Consider the following 21782-nt stretch of genomic DNA (forward strand, 5'->3'; position numbering starts at 1 on the left):
AAGACTTCATGGTATCATTTAAACTACATTATAAATGCAGAGAGGATGAGGGGTGGAAGGCAAGGTAGGGAAATGGAAAAAAACCCAAATTATATCATATACAGGTACAAATTCTCCATGATGAATATGATCCTTATGTATATCTAAAATGTACCAATAAAATCAGAGTACAAAAGAAAGAAAACAAACTGACTATAATGAGCAAGAATACCTAAGTGGTCAAGAGAGGCAAGCAGAGGAACAGTGGCATGAAAGAGAGTGCTATGTGAGAACGTAGAGACAAGTGGGGTATACACCATGGATTTATTCCACAATGGCTCCCAATAACCACATTCTAATTATGAAATATATTTCCACTGAAAACATTTTTTAAGTTGAAAAAAGTGTATCACAAAAATAAGTACCATTTCTGATGTTTAGGCTAATTTCTAAATTTTAAAGCTAGTGTTATCTCACGTATTTTGCCATGTCATTAGCCTCATCAATAAAGTAATTCTTTTCTTTCCTTTTCTTTAAGCTCTTATAGACAAGACAGCTTTTTATTTGTTTCACTGCTGGAATCTTACCCAAGGCCTTGTGCACATTAAGCACACATTCTAACACTGAGCTCCAACCCCAACCCAATAAGTCACTTTGGATGGCTGAATAGTGTTCACTGTATGAAGGAATCATAATCATTTTCTTTTTAAAACTGATATGCAATTGTTAGATGTTTGGATTATTTATATTTTTTCCATTAAAAATACTAAGATAAACACATCTTTAAACCCAAATATCAATCATATCCCAACTTATTTATTTGATTTATTTAAGTACACCCCTCCTCCCCCAAATGTATTGCTAAGTAAAAGAGGTTTTTCCTTTCTTTTCAGCTGGGGTCTCACTATTTTTCTTAAGCTGGTGTTGTATTTGCGAACTCAAGTCATCCTTCCACCTCAGCCTCCCAAGTAGCCAGGATTACAGAGGCACACCACTGAACCTAGCTGAAAAGGAATTTTTAAAAATGTAAGGGTTTTGATACAGCCAAACTGTCCTCCAAAGAACATGCCAACATACTGTTCTACCAGCAGTTAAGAAGATCTATCTTCCCAAACCCTTGCCATACAGATTTAAAAAAAAAAATTCCATTAAGTGCAAGAAAAAGTGTCATCTTGTTTTAAGATTAAAGTTTTATTTTTATTAAGGTTCAACTTTTTTCACATTTATTAGAAAATTAAATTTCTTTTATAAATTGCTCTTCATGGTCCTTGCTGATTTTACAATTAACATTTTTATTACTGAGTTGTAAAATCTCCTTATAGTAAGATAATATGTATCAGTTTTTCAAATAGTGTTTCATGTATACTTTTACCTTTAATGTAGTCTCTACATTTTCTTATTATATCAAAATTTTAATTCTTATATCATCAAGCCCATTTTTTTCTCTTATAGATTTACCTTTACTGAAAGGTTTTTTATTTTATTTTATTTTATTTTGTTTACGTTTTTGAGACAGGGTCTTGTTTATGTAGTTCAGGTTGGCCTCAAACTCACTATGCAGTCTGGGCTGGCCTCAAACTTTCAGTGATCTTCCTGCCTCCACATCCTTGATGAGACCTTTTTAAAGTACAGAAATTATATGGTTGAGAAAGACACATCAAAAAATATTTCAGGGCTGAGGGTATGGGTCAGTGGTAGAGTAGCTGTCCAGCATTGAGAGGTCCTGGATTCAATCACCAGCACCAAAAAACAAAAATATTTTGAAAAATACCAAAGGCTACTAGAAAGTCAAACTTTTTTCATAAATTAAGTACCTTCATACATCTGAACAATTAAAAAAACAAAGCTCTTTTAGTCTACAGAAAAACTGCACATATAGATTAAAAACGCCAGTAAGGATATACTGCTGTGGTCACAGTGGTCCACCTGAAGGGTTTTAAGTAAAAGAGTGAGATGATTACACTGGAGTTTCAAGAAGATCTCTGAAATGGTGAAGGTTCCAAACTCTTGGATTTTCATTATAAAATAAAGTAATTGTGGATTCAGCCTTTTACTTTTGTTAATAGAATCATTTACAAATAGTTGCTAAAAAGGATATGCTGATACCAAAAATGTAGCAAGGACTTAATCTTGGCAAAAAAGTTAATAATTCTGAATTGCATTTACTATATGAAAAATTCAAACCTTTCACTTAATTTGGTTCTTCTTTTGCCTCAAATTACTACCTGTCAAAATTTCTGGTAATGGAGAATCATTGGTAAATAGAATAAATCACAGAACATTAAGAATGTAGGAAGAGATCAGTTAAAGCACCCAGAACAATTTTTATCCCAAAATATGAGACTGTAGATGCAGAGAATATAAAATATTTGACAAGTTCTTACAGATGAGGCTTAGTCCTCCCAAACTCAGTATGGCCTAGTAAGTTAATAATCAGAAAATATTTACAACTCCACAGTCCATGATAGGTAGAGACATTTCTTCACAGACACTGAAATCTACGTGTCTCCAAATCATAGAACTTCTAAAAAAGTCCCCACTAAATTACAACAGAGCTCTGATGTCTAGATAAATCAAGTTCATCATAACAGGACAACTGGTACAGTATGAAAGCAACAGAAAGTGAACGCTCTTAAAAACAAGTACTGATGCAACAGCAAATAGAAACATGGAAACGACACCCAGGATTTGGAGGCAGATTTATTTATTGATTGGGATCATTCCCAGAATATCAGGCCCTCATATCTCGTGGTCCAGGGCTTATACAGGATAAGCAAGCAGGAAGTACAGAGGTAGAATGGCTTGTCAATTGGGAATAGGTTTATACAACATGCATCATAGTGACCAGCTACGTATGGATCACAGTAACCAGCCGTTTCTAGGAGACAGAAGTAACCCAAACTGGAACAGGAGCTATTTCCTGGGCAATAGAGAAACTGAAGTATACTGGCTGTGGGGCGCGAGTGGTGCTGGTGGGTGTTTCTGTTACACTTCCCCTCTCTTTTAGTTTCCTTGGCAAATCTTTACATGTGATCTTTTGAGACTAAGCCTAACTAGTACCAGTAACATTAGGTTTATCAGTGATCTTATGATATGCTCTAGCCAAGCTCTCCAACATTATATTACAGAGCTTTATTCCTAAATTGCTTTTTAGGAAGAGACATAATTTAGGCCTGTCTGTTCTGTAAACATTACTCTGGCAAGGGGTGAGGGAGTTAAGCAACGACTGGGGTAAGCAGCCTGAAAAGACACAAAAATCAAGAGGAATAGGTATGGAGCAATCCTGTGAACAATGTCCTCAGACTTCATTTGTGTGTTGACCTGTCAGCATCTGGAGTGACAGGAGCAAAGCTTTGAGTGCACTGTCTTCAGAGTGAGCTGTCTGGTCCAGGTAAAATTTTCAGCAGATCTAAGGCTGGATTTCTGAAACTTGTAGAGGTAGTTAATATGTGCCTGGGTTATAGGTGTGTGCAGGAATGTCTACAGATATAACTGATCTTTTAACTGTTTACAAGCTGTTTTTTAAAAACTTTTTTAGAGCTTTGTGGCTTGTATACTGTATGTAGTTTTAATTTAATCTAGTTTTTGAGTTACCTCTGCTACAAATGCAGGTCCATTGTCACTGCCAATGATCAGGGATAGGTCATATCTAGGGATGATTTCTTTTTTTGGGGGGGGGGCTTTTTTCTGGTACTGGGAATCAAACTCACGACCTTGAGCTTGCCAGGCAGGCGCTGTGCCGCTGAGCTAAATCCCTAGCCCCTAGGGATAATTTTTCACAGCAGGACCCTACAAACTTTTGTTGTCTTGATCAGCCTGAATAAGTACAGATGAGCACTAAGTCATGTGAGGTGGAGGTCAGGGAAAGTGACACAGGTGCTGAACCCTGAGCCAGGGTACAGGTGCCAGTGCTACGGCTTGAGCTTATAGAACACAGCCTGGGGACAGGTCTGGCTCTGCATTGTCAGTAGCAGGTTTCTAAAGAGTAGCAGGAAGCAGCAGCAGGAGAGCTTTGGTCAAAATAAAAACCAGCAGCTTCAAGAAATTTGTGGGGTTTTTTCTAGTAAACAGTTTCTGCCAGATACTGTAGCAGAGCTTTCGTGCCTTCCCAGCAGGATCATTAATCAGAAGAGCTTTTTCAAAGATGAAGTAAGTTTTTGAACCTCTGGGAGGTTGAGTCCAGGTCAGTTCCAGAGCTTGGGTCTTACAAAGACGGGCTGGCTGACAGGAGCCAAATGAAGGCAGAAGGCAGAGGCATTCTTTGGGTCCAAGCAAGTGTACTAGCAGGCTGTGGGTGGCAGAAGACTGCAGCAATATATATGGAGGGCAATCACAGTGGCATTGGCAACTCAGTGATCTTGAACTGGCTCTAGAGGCAGGAGGGGTGTATTTCACAAGGCTGACAGTCTATAAACATTTTGTGGTTCTGAAGCCTCATTTTTTTTCCTTGGGGGATTGTGATGGACCTGGAAGGGAAAGAGAACAGGCTGTCCTAGAGCCAAATCTGTTGCTAAGCCTTCCCCCCAAATAGTGAGAGAGTTCTTAACCCGTTATGGCAATTGAGTCCAAGCGAGCCCAAGATTTCCCCAACTGAAGGAGCTTATGGGAACAACTTGCAAGCAGAGGAAGGCATCTTTTAAATCTAGAACAGTTCGAAAAGGATTTATGGATCAGGAACTGCAGAGTGCAAGGTGATGGCTACATTGCTAATGGCAGAGATTTTGCTCCAGGTGATTAACAGTCTATTAGGCTGATGCATGGCTGAATGCCTGTTTGTGCTTCCCGTGACACGTGACAGCAACATGGGTTGCAGTGAGGCAGCATCGTTGATGGCCAGGCCTAGAGGTGAGTCTTTAGTCTATACCTCTGGGAGGAGAGTTTTCAGAACTTCAAGACTGCAGTTACCTGTTTCAGGCGAATGCAGGTGTCATCTTGTTGGGAAACAGTCAAAGTTGAAAGTGCAGGATTAAATGAGAGGGAGACTGACTGGCTTGGTGTGAAGAAGATGTCCTTCCGGGCCATAAGTTTGTGCCTGGCAGAAGGGGTGAGAGGCAAGAGTCCCAATTGCCCTTTGACAGACGGAACTTTTGAAGGCAGAGCTCCTTTCCATTGTTTACCAGAGAAGTCACACATTTGCTCCAGACTTTTGCAATGATCAGAGGCTCTCAGGGGCCCAATCTGATACAGTTCAGTCTGTCTATCTATTCAGGCCTAACAGGGCACAATTCATTTGTCAAGGATGATAGTCCAAATTTCCTCAGTCAAAATATGGAACTCAGAAGGAACTGCTGATAGTCTTCTCAGATGGGTGTTAGATGATGCCATCTGACCAGGATAGGTGTCTCCAGGGGGGCCTCTACACCTGAATGCAAGCAATGAACTGGAATTGGTTCAATCAGCTGGAAGTAGAGAAATCGTGAGTGGGAGATGCAACTGCAGCGGCTGAGGAAGGTGCCAAGGCAGACTTTTAAGGTACAATGGGCCTCTTTTTTTCCTTTGAGATGCAGGGAGCAGTTTGGTTTCATTTTTAAGTCCATAAAAGCCCCTTTTCCTGCAGTCAGGGACTGTGGGTTTTGACTAATTAATTCCCATCTCTGCTTTGCTATGTATGCACAGACAGAGCAGCCTGTTGCTTACGCTGTCCAGTCCACCCACTCACACATTCATTGAGTAGGCACTCAGGGTTTAATCATTGGGTTTAATCATTCCAAACCCAATTCTCTTGAGGGTAGCCTTAACTAACAAGAGTTGATCAAGCTTTTCTGCTCAAACTGAGCAGGACTGACAGATTAACTAACTGGGGTGACCCCAGGGGTCTTACCAGAACCAGACAGGTAGGCAGGCAGGCAGGCAGACAGACTGACAGACAGGCAGGCAGACAGATTGCATCCTCTTCCCTTTAGGGTCCAACATGAGCCACTTGAGTGGGGAGCCAAGAATCTTCCTCCAGACCTCTAAGGGTACTAGAGAAATCTTGAGGACACACCTTCCCATCAGGACCTGCAAAGGTCCTTGCTCTATCTGCGAAGGCCATGACCAAACAGGTCAGCATGGTTGGTCTTCCTGGCCAATGCACCAGATGCAATGGCACACAGAAACAGCAAAACGACACCCAGAATTTGGAGGCAGATTTATTTATGTTGACTGGCACTGATAAGGATCATTCCCAAAATATCAGGCCCTGATCTCTGGTGGTCTAGGGCTTACAAGAGATAAGCAGGAAGTACAGAGGTAGAATGGCTTGTCAAATGGGGACTGGTTTATACAATATGCAGCATAGTGACCAACCACACCTAGAGAGAGAAGCAACCCAAACTGGAACAGGAGCTATTACCTGGGCAACTAACAAACTGAAATATATTGGTGGGGGCCATTTTCTGTTACACCATTTCATTGTCCACATAATATGCTGAATGTCTTAAAGAAAGCTAAAAACCATAAAAATAACTTTTGCCCCATTTACTTAGCTATATGCAAATTCTCAGAACAAAAATGAGTTATATGTTGCACTTTTGCATAATCTTTTCAGCTAGTTATTATAGAATATGATATCCTTTTTCTTATCTGAATTTTATATTATAATAAAAGAGGGTCATTTTTATATAAACATCCAAAGGCTTTATAAACTTTCCCAAGGGCTTTTCCTTAGTCCTGTGGGATATTCAAATAATTCCGTGAAGTGTCTATTATGTCATTATTTCTGTCATTTTTTTCTTTATAACTTGTTCAATTCAATTAGATCCTCATTTGCCAATGATTTTTTATGTAATTTGACCAGTTCTCGCAGATAATTTTCAAAGTTTTGTGAAATCCTGTATTCTTTGCACATAAATTTCTTGTTCCCATTGATAAGCACTGTATTTGCATTATATTGTTTCAAATATAATGATCAGCAAAAGACCAACAAAGACAGTTACAGGGAGATCCTGGGATGTTTACTCATTTTTTAACTGTTATATTACTAAGTAAATATTTTTCAGGACTTCTCTCTGCAACCTCATAAATAAGGAGACCTGCATTATTATATGGACTCTTAAATTCAAATACGAAGTCCTAATGAATAAGAAGTCTGTATAGTAGATGTACATATTTAAATTACAGACTTTTCCCAAAGCATGAGGTAACAAATGGTAAATATTCTTCACAACTACCAATGTTTTCATTTTACAAGATAAGCAATCTACACATCTAAGACATGAACAAGTATGTGCAAAACAACTACCTAGAACCAAACCAGAAACTGTATGACCATATCACTGACCAGTAGTACAGTGAAGTACTCTAATAAAAATAAGTATTAATTTCATTTCTACCACTTCTTTTACGTAAGATGTTAGGCAAGTGTCTTTGTCTGGCCTGCAGTTTCTTTATTTCTTAAAACAAATATAATGTCTATCTCACATAGGGATACTGTGAAGATTAAACAATATAATGTATGAGAAATGCTTCACAGGAGGCTTGGCACAGGGTAAACACTTAAAAATGTAAGTTAGTAGTATTACTAAGTAATGCACACTTAAACTCATGTATCAGAAGACTCTTCAGATGCTCATTTGAAACTCTAAAGTTATATGTGTTTATAAACAGGCTTCAAAATCTGTGTTTCTACACAATACATTGCAAGACTCAAAATTGTGGACATGGGGTGCTGTGCTAGGTACACTGACAGCAGCAAATGAAACTCACATTGAAAAAAACCAAATTCTAAAAGCAGATTAGTCAAAAGTCATTTTAAGTGGGGGCAAACTTGACACAACTCTATTCTTTTTGAAATAAATTCTAAAGCTATAAAATATTAGAAATATACAGAAACTTATAAACAATATAACAAACACCTGTGATACCAACCACAGCTTTATTAAATTTTAATATTTTGTTTTCTTTCAGATTTTTCTGAACATTACAAACACAATTGAAGTACAGTGTATAACCCTCCCCAAGCCCATTCCCACCTCCCTCTCCAGAGGGAACCACTATCCAAAATTTTCTTTCATTCCCCATGCAAATTTTTAATGAGTTTATGAATATATCAATAATTTATCATACTACTCTGCATTCAGTTTTTCCGTAAATATTTAACAAGCACCTATTCTGTGCAAGGCACAGTCTTAGGTGCTAGGATACAGCAGAGAACAAACAAAATACATGCCTTCATCAAGTTTATGTTTATCAAGTTTTAAAACTTTATATAAATGGTATCATACTGTAAAGCTCATTCTACAATCTGCTTTTCTGCCTCAACCTTACATTTCCGAGATGTGTGCCAGATGTCGATACTTTTAGTTAATTAACTGATGTATAGTATTCCATTGTAAAGTATATCAGAATTTGTTTTCATTTGGATGGAAATTATTTCCAACTCTTCTATTACTAACTACTATAATGCTTCTTTGCACACCTCTTTGTTCACATGTGAATCAATTTAAAACATACAATGACCTTCAATTTTACCAGATGTTGCTCAACTGCTTTTGAAAATAATTTTACCTATTTCCTTACTTACTTACTTACTTACTTATTTATTTATCTGTCTTTTTGAGACAGGGTCTCACTATGCAGTTCAGGCTGGCCTTGAGCTCACTTTGTAGCCCAGGCTGTCCTCGAACTCGCAACGATCCTCCTGCCTCAGCCTCCTGAGTGCTGAGGTGTGTCACCTCATCTGCCATTTTTAACAAATTATACTCCATCAGTAACACCTGCGTTTTTTTCTCAACATCTTTGCTACTACTTGGCATTTTCTTCACCTTTTTTGGGACCAAACCCAAGGCCTACCACATTCTTGGCAAAAAAAAAAAAAAAAAAAAAAAAAAAAAAGCCACTGAACTATATCTTCAGCCCTCTTACGGTTATTTTTATTGTATTTGTATTTCCATAACTAGTAAGCTTGAATAGCTTTCTATATTTATTGCTCACTGTAGTTTCTCATATGTGATTATCTGCTTGTTTTGCTATAGGGTCTTATATATTCTGGATATTAATAATTTTTTGACTGATATTGAAAAAAATTTCTATCAATTTATATTTTCTTTTTTTTTCTGCTACCAGGAATTGAACTCATGATCTTGTGCTTGCCAAGCAGGTGTTTGTACCACTGAGCTATATCCTCTGCCCCAATTTATATCTTCTTGTACTGTTTAATTTTATATTTTACACAGCTGAACTTACTAATTCTTAATGGTTTGAATATTTTGGTATCTCAAAAAATTTTTCTTACACTTAGGCTAAAAATATATTCTATATTTATTTTTAAAGCTTGAAAGGGTTGTTTTTATCATTAGGCTTTTTTTTTTTTTTTTTTTGTCATTTTGAGACAGAGTCTTGCTATGCAGTTCAGGCTGGCCTTGAGCTCACTTTAGCGCAGGACTGGTCTCAAACTTGCAACAATCCTCCTGCCTCAGCCTCCTGAGTACTTGGATTATAGGCGTGCACCACCCACACCCAGCTCTATCATTAGGTTTTTAGCTGAAAGACATTTTCTGTTATAGTGTGAGGCAGAGATCTAATTTATTTTTTTCTATATTCAACCAATCTCTCTTTTCCATTTTTCCTCTCACTGATTTGTAATGGCTCTGCATTGTATATAAAATTTTCACATACCCATAGGTCTGTTTCTAGGAACTCTATTCTATTTGCACTTTATCCCTGTCCTTAGATTACATTTGATATCTGTATGGGTGATTACTCTCACCATTTTAGCCTCCAAAATTGTCTCAACTATTTTTAGCATATGTATGTTGTTCCATCAGAAATTTAAATTAAGTTTTATGAAGGGGAAGCTGACTTTTTAATGATACTAGGTTTTCTCCTTCAGAGAGGACTTGCATTTGTTTTTTGCAGTTAACTGACAGCCCTTCTAACCTGGATTCAATTTAAAGTTGTTAGAGGTTCTGCACTATATGGTAGTTAATTTGGATCCCATACATGGATAAGCTCTGGCTAATGGTTAGAAAATCACAGAGGAGATTTTCTGACACTACCCAATGCCAATCTAGGTAAGAGAGTGGTTTAGTTCCACATCACTTTTATGCTAAAAGCTCACTCTCTGGATCCCATCCTTATCCAGAGTCTTCTAGAATTCTTATCTTGACCTTGCCCTAGAATTATTTCTCCTGTTCCCTATACTCCTCATACCTGTCAAAGCAGAAACTCAGGATCACTAGCACTGGCAGATGCTTCTACAACAGAAGCTAGCCAAATACTTGTTTAGTTTTTTGCATTCCCGGTTCCATTTCATTTTTAGCCCACAACTATACATTTTTCGTTCCCTTTCTTTTTTATCTATTCAACTATACACATACACACACATATATTTATATATGTTGCAGTATTAGTCTTTTCAGCAGAATGATTATTCATAATATTAAAAAATCTTCTACAGCCAAATTTTTGTTTGACTTACTAGTTTTAGATAGAACTGTATTAAAATCTCTTGCTATGACTGTAGACTTGCAATTCTTTACATTTGTTTTTGCTTTGTATATTTCAAGACTATGTTTAAGGTACATAAAAGGTCATGATTATATCTTCTTGGTAGATTATTCGTTTAATTAATACATATTCTTGTACTTTATCACTATTAAAGCCTTTAATTTTTCATCTGTCAACATTAATAATCACTTTTCTTTTTTTCTTTATTACTTTTATTACTGGTATCTCTAGAAAGAATATGAAGAGTTTTGTTTTTTATTCAAATTACTGTGTCTTTTAATAAGGATGACCAATTCATTTATATTTACTGTGAACTATTCACACATGAGACTCTCTGCTTTTTGCTATTTATCATCCTTTCTTTTGCTTTAATTTTTAAAAATCTTTATTAAGCTTTTCTATCTTTTATTGACCTGATTAGGTCTTCAATACAGTATTCTCTCCCCCTCCTTTGGTTGGTTTGAAAGCTATATATTTCCATTATTTTATTTACTGTTTTAGCTTTTTATTGTATATACTTAGTTATATATTGACCTAAAAGCATCCATAAGCTATTTGCATTTCTATCATCTTCCTAAACACGATTTGGGCCTTAACATATTTTAAACTCCCACTGAACAAATCTTTCCTATATATTCAACCTCTTTGTTGTCACTACCTAGAGCTACACTGCCAGCTCCACAGCCACTAGCCACACGCAGCTTTTTGTTGTTGGTGTGGTTGTTGTTGTCGTTTTATCAGTATATGTTTGTAATACATAATAATTACATCCATTAGGGTAAACTAGTACAGATATTATACTTTGGGTTCCAGATCTGTTCTAAATGTAAAACACACAATGGATTTTAAAGATTTTGACTTGTTCTAAATGACTTGTTCTAAATGTAAAACACACAATGGATTTTAAAGATTTTGCAAAAGAAAGTGAAAGTAAGATATATTGATAATTTTTATATTGATTACATATTGAAATACTTTTTGGACCTACTCAAATAAAATATATATTTTAGTTTGCTTTTGTTTTTTGAGACAGGGTTTTGGTATGTAGTCCAGGCTGGCCTCAAACTCAGGGCAATCCTACTGCCTCTGAATCTTGAGTGCTGGGATTACAGGCATGAGTCACCAAACCTGACCAATAAAATACATTATTAAAATTAATCTTACCTATTTCTTTTTAAATGTAACTACTATTAAATTAAAATTCTGTATGTGACTAATATTTCTATTGACTGGCATTAATCTAAAGGTTTAGTTTTTTTTTTTTTGTGATGATGGGTATGAAACCCGGGATTTTACATATTCTGGGTACGCACTCTATCATGACTACATCCCCAGCCCTATACTTTTTTGGTTTTGAGATAGGGGTCTTATTGTGATGCCTACACTGGTCTTGAACTCTGGGGCTCAAGTGATCCTTCTACATCAGCTTCCCAAAACACTAGGACCATAGGCCTGTGCTAGTATGCCTGGCTTAGTTTTAGTTTCAACTTTGTAAAAAGCCCTCTAAATTATATTGTTTATGCTATTGATAACATGTAACATTTTAGTTAATTAAAATGCTTCAATCTTAACAGTTTATTCAGTTGGGCGTGGTGGTGCATGCCTGTAATCCCAGCACTCAGAAGGCTGAGATAGGAGGATTCCGAGTTCAAGGCCAGCCTGGGCTACATGGTAAGTTTGAAGCTAGCCTGAACTACGTAGCAAGACCCTGCTTCAAAAAAAAGTTTACCTGGTTATATCAATGACATTAATATTACTCCATTTTTCTCCTGGTATGAAATGTTACTGATAAGAAATCTGTTAGTTTAATCACAATTCTATATATAACTTGGTTTCTCATTTTAGGGGCTTTTAAGATTTGCTCCTGATCTTTGATATTCTAGAGTTTTACCATAAACTCTAGATTTGGTTTCATCTTTACTTAACCTGCTTGACACTCTAAAATTAACTTTTGATTTGAGGGCTCTGGCCTTCTCAATATTACAAATTCTAAGCCATTATAAAATTAGTTTTCCACTGATCTTCTTCTGCAACTTTTTATACACATTAGTGTCTCAGTTAATTCACCTTTTAAGTATTCATATTATCTTTTTTCCTGTATTTTGGTTGAAATTTTATTTATTTATTTAGTTAGTTTTTTTGAGACAGGGTCTTGCTATGTAGCTCAGGTTGACCCTGAGCTCACTTTGTAGCCAGGCTGGTCTCGAACTCGCAAGGATCCTCCTGCCTCAGCCTCCTGAGTGCTGGGATTACAGGCGTGCACCACCATGCCCAGCTGCTGGTTGAATTTTTTAGTACTACTTTGCAAACCACTAATTCATTCAGCAGTGATACAAAGAGTAAAGTTTATATCATTTACTAAATTTTTTATTTTGGTGCTGGGGATTGAACACAGGCCCTCAAACATGCTAAGCATGTGCTCTACCTCTGAGTTATACCTAAAGAAATTGGCCCATTACCCTTCCAGTTCCACCACCCCACCCCACTGGTCACTGCAGTACTGGGGATCAAATCAAGGGAGGCAAGCTACATTCTCCAACCTTCCATTTTTTCCCTGGCTTTTAATATACTAACTACAGTTTTAATTTCCAAGTGTTCTAGTTGATTCTTTACTACATTAACCTGTTCTTGTTTTACTTCTCATTTTATAATGTTCAGCTCTCTTTAACTGGAAAGTATCCTTGTTTCTTTGAGCATCCTAAAAAGGCTTCAGGGTCCCCCAAGCAATGGAATACTATGCAGCCGTTAAAAAGAGTAAGACTCTCCCGTGAAGATTAATATGGAATGTTTTCTAAAATGTTCAGTGAAAAAGGCAAGGCATATGTGTAGAATGCTACCATTTATATAAAAGTATATGTATGTGTATGTATGTTTATACATGCATAAACTATCTCAGAAAAACTATCAAGAAACTGGTAATAGTGGTTACCTCTGGGGAGAGAAACTGGGTGGCTAGGCGACAGAGGTGAAAATAGACTTACTTTTCACTGTTTACCCTTTTGTACCTTTGAATTTTGTACCACGTGCATGTATTACCTAGTCAAAGAAAAAAATAAATAATTTATTTTTTAAAATAAAGTCTTTGTTGGACTACTCCGTAAAATTAATTTCATCCAGAAAAATGCTTGTCTGGTGGTTGATGTGATATTAATATTAGATGTCTTCATAATTTTGGTTATAAACTTGAGTGAACTCTCTTCCTATTTGATGGTTTTAGAGTTGTCTGGTCAACTGGGCCCCTACTTAACAATCAGGATACATAATGAGACTTCAGGGGTCCAGTTTCATGATGATATTGGAAATATCACACGTACACATTTGGTCACTGATTCACCAGGTGGCTTCATTTAATTCCTGTTGATGAGGATGTGTCTTAAAGCCCCTAAAATCTATAATCTCAAGTAGTAAAGAGCTTTTTTTATTTTTTCAGTCTTTCACAAATGAGACAGACAGTTCAATTGAAGTGCTGGCTTCATGTAGTGATTCTGGCTCTGGTTCCTACCTCACATGAAATACTTTAGGATTTTTTTTTAATCCTTTAACCTGAACGAACAAAAGTACTCGATGTCAGAGTTAGACTGAAAACCCAGTAGGTCTATGGTGTCAGCCCTGTTCAAACCTTTGTGTCTGTGTTCCAGTTCTGTCCCACAGAGACGTTTATATTGTTTCACAACCTGGCTATATTTTGTGTTAATTTAATTTACTGTTGTGGACCAAAGTGCTTATATCACAACTCAATGTTACCTTAACTAGAATTTCTACTGTTGTTCTTTCAGAACATTAAATAATACAATCTCATTTAAAAATGTTTAGAAAATAGAAAATTAATGATAATCCACCCATTCTGACTACTCTTTTTTTTTTTTTTTTCCCTTCTGTTTTTTTTTCCGGTACTGGGAATCGAACTCATGACCTTCCGCTTGCCAGGCAGGCACTGTGCCGCTGAGCTAAATCCCCAGCCCCTGACTACTCTTATTATCTTAAAATATTTCCTTTTAATCTTTCTTCTGTATCATTTCACATTTGTATAATTTTTATGATTTTAACCTCAGTATCTCAAGTATTTCTCTATTTTTTATGTAGTGTTTATGACCACCATTTTAATAACTGCATATTAATCCATCAAACTGTTCAAGTGTAATTTACTTCTCACACTATTAACAATTTAAAGAGTGTCCAACACCACTAAAAAGAAATTCTCTTCAATGTGTTTTTTCCTCTCAGAAGTTCAGATTTGGCAGGTGGTGGTGGTGGTAAATGTTAAGCAACAGGACTGTCATAATTCCACACAGATATTTTCTTTATTTTACTTTATTTATTTAATTTTTGGTACCGGGAATCAAACTCATGATCTTGCGCTTGCCAGGCAGGCACTGTGCTGCTGAACTATATCCTCCGCCCCTACACAGATCTTTAGAACAAAAGTATTACAGGGCTAGCATAATACAAGGTTGAGGTTCACAATGATGACCTTGATATACAAAGAGGAAGGAAAAAAATCATATGGAAGTAACCACGTATCTCTCTCAGAAAGATCCCAATTCAAAATATTTAACAGTAAATTTTGTAATTAAAGGAATACTGTAACTTTCACAAGGAATTAGAATCACAATTCATATATGTGAATAATGAAGCACTGCTGAACTGATTTTCAAATAGAATACTGAGTCACAATATAAAGTTCACTTTTTTCAATAATACTAACCTGATATTATTTACACAGTCTTCATGAGCTTCAGAAAGTGTTTTTATGTGCTTTGAAGATATAGGATCAAAAAGCAGAACTTCAGTCTGTTCACAAGCAACTGTCAGTACTGACCTGAAAACAAAGAATACATTTCTGCTGTTTAATTTTCTAGCATTCTGTGTTTATTGATACTCATTTATTTATAATTATACAAAGTAAAGATGAAGATCTTCTTTGCCCATGTTTGTAGCAAATATTTAAAAGACGGATACTATCCACTACTATTAAGAATACTGCTAAAGGGTATTCTGTCTCATATACATGATGGGATATAGACTGGAGTAACTTATGTTTGGGCCCCACACCTAAAGTATCTATCAGAAATTTAAATGTGTATACCTTTTGGCTCAGCAATATTTTCTGGGGATATAATCAAGAGAAATCATGTATAAATACAAGGTATACATAAAGATATGCTCATTATAAAAAGAATTTGAAAGAGGGACTGATTTACTAAGTATGGTATATAACATTAGTCCTCCCTTATCCATGGAGAATATGTCTGAACATTCCTATTTGTTGCTTAAACTGCAAATAGTACCAAACCCAGTAGTATACATTTTGTTTTTCTTACATATGCATACCTATGATAAAGTTTAATTTGTAAATTAGGTACAATAAGAGATTAACAATTATGACTAAGACAGCAACTATAAATAAATAATGTGAATGTGGTCTATCTCAAAATATCTCATTGTACTGCAGATATTAGTAACCTCACCGTATTTCCTTTCTTTCCTTATTGAGAACTTTCACCTTTTCACTTGAAGGACATACCTTCTAGTTTCTCCTTGTCCAAATTTCCAGCATTACTACTCTAGTGCTTTGTTCCTATTATTACATGAAATAAGGGTTACTTGCACACAAGCATTGGGATACCAGGACAATCAATCTGATAACTAAGATAGCTACTGAGTAACTAACAGGTGAGTAGCAGTTACTCACCTGTTAAAGGGATGATTCACATTCCGGTAAGGCAGAACCAGGTGATGAGAGATTTCATCAACTATTAAGAATTATGTGAGCAAGGGGTGGTGTTACATGACTGTAATCCCAGAATTGTGGGAGGTTGAGGCAAGAGGATTTCAAATGTGAGTCTAGCCTGGGCAATTTAACAATTTAGTGAGACCGTATCTCAAAATAAAAAATAAAAATGGGCTGGGAATGTAGCTCAGTTGTGGAAGGCTCAGTTCAATTGCTATTCAGGAAAAATAAAAGAATGGTTAAAAAAATTAAAAACATGAGCTGTTTATTTCTGGTATTTTTTATTTAATTATTTCATACAGCAGCTGCCTGTGGGTAACTGAAACCTTGAAAAGTATAATCACAGATAATGGGAAACTACTATACTATAAAGACATTAAAAAGAAAGGAGTAGCTTTATATGGATACAAAGAACTCTAAAACATGTTCAAATGAGAAAATGTAGTTGCAGAAAAATGTGCATACACGAGAAAACTTAGGGAGAAGCATCATACACAATTACGTATTTCTATATTTCTTTACCAATCTTTACAAAAAGCTCTACAGGAAAGTGTGGCCGATACCCATCCAGGACAATTAGATATAAACTTACCTGTTTTTTGATTTTTATCTCAGACCCTACCTATAAATACAAACTTACCTGGTTCTTTACTTTTATCACAGGCCTTACATATTGCAAAGTTGTATTTTTATAAAACTTTTATGAACCCAATTATTCGTGAGAATCCACTGTTTTACTTAAGTCTTACTTTTCTGTGGACATTGCTCTTTCAGCTCTTATTTCAGAGCTAGCAAATAAAATTCTATGCCTCTGAAACTTCAGGTCTTCTCAATTTATAGTACCTATAACAAGTGGAATTTTGCTGGGTGTCGTGGTTCATGCCTGTAATCCCCACTCAGCACCTGGAAGCTGAGGGAGGAGGATCACTGTAAGTTCACAGCCAGCCTGGGCTACAAAATGAGTTTAAGGCCAGTCTGAACTGTGTAGTGAAACCCTGTCTCAAAAAGACAAAAAAAAAATTGTTTTAAATTGTTTAAAAAGGAATTTTATGCACATAGGATTAAAGTAAGTCGGGTGTGGTATCACACACCTGTAAATACCAGTGCTCTGGGAGGCTGAAATAGAAGTACTGCAAATTTGAACCCAGCCTGGGCAATTTAGCAAGACTTTGTCTCAAATTAAAAATTTTTAAAAGATGGGAGAGAAAACCTGGGTTCAATCCCTAGTTCTGAAAAGGAAAAGAGTACATAAGACAATTTTAAATAGTCAAACTTTTTGTTAAGGTAGGAGATGGAAAAAAATCTACTAAATAAAAATGCTTTTCATATTCAGTAATCATGAAATTATGCTTTAAAGGGTATTACCATAAACCCTTCTTTGAAATAGCTGCACTTCAAAGTTTAATAATACCTGAATGATTTTGCCATGGTTTGCATGTAGGGTCTCCAAGTTCTGTACATTGGAAACTTGGTCCTCAGTGAAGCAGTGTTTAGAAGTTGATTCTCTGGGAGGTGGTTGGGTCACAGGGGCTGTGCTTTTATGAACAGGTGAATCCTCTCATGGATTAGCAGATTAGTGGATTACTATGGGAGTGGTTTTGTTATGAAATAAGCTCTCTCTGGCTTCCTTGCTCTATCTCACCATGTGAAGACCTCCAACATGTTATGATGCATTAAGAAGGCTCTCACCAGACACTAGTGCCATGTTCTTGGACTTCTCAGCCTTCAGAACCATAAGTTAAATAAGAATTTTATTCTTTAGAATACAGCCAGTCTGTTGTATTCAGTTATAGCAAAAGATAACGAAGACAATTTTGTACTAGTTGACCATCATTAGTAAAAATATTCAAGTTAATATGTGTAATACTAGAAGATGTGCCAGGTGTGGTGGCACACATCTGTAATCCCAGCACTTGGGAGGCTGAGGCAGGAGGATCGTCCCGAGTTCAAGACCAGCCTGAGCTACAAAGTGAGCTCAAGGCCAGCCTGAACTGCATAGCAAGACCCTGCCTCAAAAAGACAAAAAAAAAAAAAAAAAAATCTAGAAGATGTAAAAATAACACTTCTCACTTTGGGAAGGCTGAGGAAGAGGAGTTTCAAGTTTTGAGCTCAGCCTAAGCAACTCAATAACTTAGGGAGACTGTCTTAAACTAAAAAATTTTTGAAAGGGGTGGGGATATGGCTCAGTGAGAAGGACTTGGGTTCAACTCCCAGGGAAAAGAGGAGGTAGGAAGAGGCAATGAATGAATGAATGAATGAATGTGAGAGTAACCACTTCTTTTTGTTAGACAAAAGAGCCATGGAGGGGCTGGGGATTTAGCTCAGCGGCAAAAGCGCCTGCCTGGCAAGCGCAAGGTCATGAGTTCGGTTCCTGGTACCGGAGAAAAACAAAAACAAAACAAAACAAAAGAGCCATGGAATGAATTTTCCCCTTTTAAATAAGTAAAGCAATATTCTGGGAGGTTCTTAAACAGTGTAAATAAAAGTCCTATTAAACTTCTTAGAGTCGTTTTATTTTAATCCAATTATAAATGTGTGTTACCAAGGATTGAACCCAGGACCTACATCTCTAGGCCCCCTCCCCCATTTGAGATAAGGTCTCACTAAATTGCCTAACCTGAGTTTGAATTTGTAATCCACCTGCCTCAGTCTTATACAGCCATGTGCTACCATGCCCAGCTATAACATATTTTTATACATGTGATATGTAATTTTAATTGATATAATTTGCTTCAATATCAATTTTCTCATTGGCTTGTAATACCATTTTTACCATATATATGTTTTTAGATTCTATGCAACACTATACTTACTATCTTGCCTTCTAAAAGGCTGCTGTAGTCAGGGTTTTCAAGAAAAACAATTTAATACAGGACACATAATTCGTAGCATTATTTTATGGTAGTCACCCAAAGAGTCAAGTACAAAAGAGTGCAGGAAATTTTTCTACACACTAAAGACCCAAAGAATCTAGCTGAGGGCCTGGATTCCATGACAATGCCCCCCATGAGTCCAGCTGGAGACCAAGAGCCCATGACAATGTCTCATGCAAGTCTGTTTCACGGATCTGTGCTGGGAAGGCCCAAAGGTCAGTGGGGGATGCTAGAAACTCTGTGCTAGCAGGATAAAGGATTTCTGCCAGCAGGCTGAGGGATCTTCACTGGAGCTAGGAAGCGACACTCAAAGAAAGAACCAGAGCTTCCCTGAAAAGTACCACAGCCATCCTCACCAAGAGTGAGGTCCCAAGCTCTTCTGATGAGAGAACAGCCAAGTTCACATCAGGAAAGCCAACATGACAAGCTTCTCCAGAACAGTGAACAGTGCACCATTCTTTCCCTCCACAACCAGGAAGCAATGCTCAAAGTAAGGACCAGAGCACTCTCCCAAAGTGAACCATAGCCATTCTCAGTGACTATAAGGTCCCAGAGCTCCTTTGGTGATGAGAACAGCTGAGTTCATATCAGGGAAGCCAGCAAGACAAGCTCCTCTAGGAAAACCAACAGCCCCTCCTCCTTCCTCTCCAGGTCTCCCTTTTATGCCTCTGGTAATAATCCTCAAGTGGGCCCTCTACATCAAGCAAGCACCACTCTGGTTCAGTTCAGCTGGGTGTTACAAGCTGACCACCAGTTGTCAATCTATCACAAAGGTTTACAGTATATTTGCTATTTGGAAAAGCAAGAACCCTTCATTGCTTTGTAAACATTTTTTTTTCTTGACTATACCATAATTAAAAAAAAATTTTAACCATAATTTTTGGAATAAATTTTTAATATAAGATGTCATGTAGGGATTTTTAATGGGATGCAGTGACTTTACAGATTAATTGGGCTTTTTTTTTTTTTGACACGGCGTTTCACCATGCAGTTCAGTAACCTGACGGCTGGCCTTGAGCTCACTATGTACCCCAGGCTGGGCCTCCAATTTGCAGCAATCCTCCTACCTCAGCCTCCTGAGTGCTGGGATTACAGGCATGTGCCACCACACCCAGCTTAATTGTGCATAATTTTTTTCCAGTGCAGAAAATCAAATCCAGAGTCACAGGCCTGTGCAGAATTTGTATCATACGTACAATTTTGAATCATCCCATACATTCCTTCCCACATATTCAAGATGTTCTTAGCAAGAGTGTCTTAGCAGTTTTTGAACATCTGATCATCCTTATATACTTAGAATTAATTTTTCAAATTATGGACATATCCATAAAATCCTGTTGTGGATTTTAATTAATATTATATTAATGCTATAGAAAAGTTTGAATAGGGGCTGGGGTTATAGCTCAGTGGCATAAGAGCCTACCTGGCAAGTGCAAAGTCATGAGTTCAATCCCCAGTACCACAAAAAAAAAAAAAAAAAGTAGAAAAGTTTGAATAGAAGTGACATCTTTACAATATGGAGTCTTCCAACCCATAAATATAGATTAATCCTCTTCATTTATTGAAGTATTCTATAATTATCCCAATAAATTTGTATAGTTTTTTCTTTTTTGAGTTAACTGACAAAATAATATATATTTAAGGCATATTACATGTTTTGAGATTTTATTTATATATATAAAATGTGTGTGTATGTGTATATATATATATATAAAATGTATGTATATGGTGAAATGTTTTTTTTTTTTGTACTGGGAATTAAACTCAGGACCTTGAACTTGCCAGGCAAGCACCCGTGCCACTGAGCTATATCCCTGGCTGTACATGGTGAAACGATTACTATAATTAAGCTAGTTGACATATCCATCAACTCATACATACAGCAATTCTTAATTTCCTCTGTGTAGAAACATTTTATAATAATACAAGTAAAAAAGAAACTCTCAAGCAAAAAGAAAAATGAGCTCAGCATCTCATTCCCAGAGATAGATTAAAGCCGTTACCATCATTCTAGATAGTTTTTTGCTACCTCTATACATTAGTGTTTTTGGAAATAAAAAATTGGCAATGCTAAATATACCATTTTGTAAACTGTTGCATTTAATGGAGTATAGTGTATACCTTTTAACCTCAATAAGTTCATGTCAACATCATTATCTCTTAATTTCTTTTTTCCATCCATTACCTTCCCTTATACACCTGCATACCAATTCTCTTGTCTAATACTAGTCTCTGTTCTACTTTTATGTCTTCTTTTTTGGAGTCTACATATTAGGGAAAACATAATACTTGTCTTTCTGAGTCTGGTTTATTTACCAGATGGTCCCCAATTCTATTCGCTTTCCTGCAGATGATGTAATTTTCTTCTTCTTATGGCTAAATTGTCTACATACACATTTTCTTTATCCATTCATCTGTTGATGGGCATCTAGACTGGTCTATATCTTGGCTATTGTGAATTGTGCCACAAAAAATATGAATATGCATTCCCACAATATGCTTACTTAACTTCTTAGAGAATATACTAAGAAGTGGTATAGCTGTGTTATATGATAGTTCTATTTTCAGGTTTTTTTGAGAAATCTCTATACTGATTTCCATCATGGCTATACTAATTTCCATTCCCAACAGTTGTGTACAAGGATTCCTTTTCTCTGCTTGCTCACCAGCATTGTTTTTTATATTCCCCATGATAGCCTTTCTGACCAGGATGACATACAATCTCAATGTACTTTTAACTTGCATTTCCCTAATGGCTAAAGATGTTGAAC

General features: G+C 36.5%; 1 protein-coding gene across 1 annotated transcript in view; it reads right to left on the minus strand.

The window, feature by feature from the left end:
- The window catches only part of Dcaf10 (DDB1 and CUL4 associated factor 10), a gene marked incomplete in the record, with an annotated part of 54305 nt that overhangs the window by 24388 nt on the left and 8135 nt on the right, over positions 1–21782 (minus strand). The window contains 1 exon segment of the mRNA XM_005382862.2: positions 15113–15226. Within this exon segment, the coding sequence (XP_005382919.2) occupies positions 15113–15226 (114 nt within the window).

This window comes from Chinchilla lanigera, unplaced genomic scaffold, assembly GCF_000276665.1.
Source record: "Chinchilla lanigera isolate Chin_1 unplaced genomic scaffold, ChiLan1.0 scaffold00018, whole genome shotgun sequence".
In the NCBI taxonomy this organism is placed as follows: Eukaryota; Metazoa; Chordata; class Mammalia; order Rodentia; family Chinchillidae; genus Chinchilla; species Chinchilla lanigera.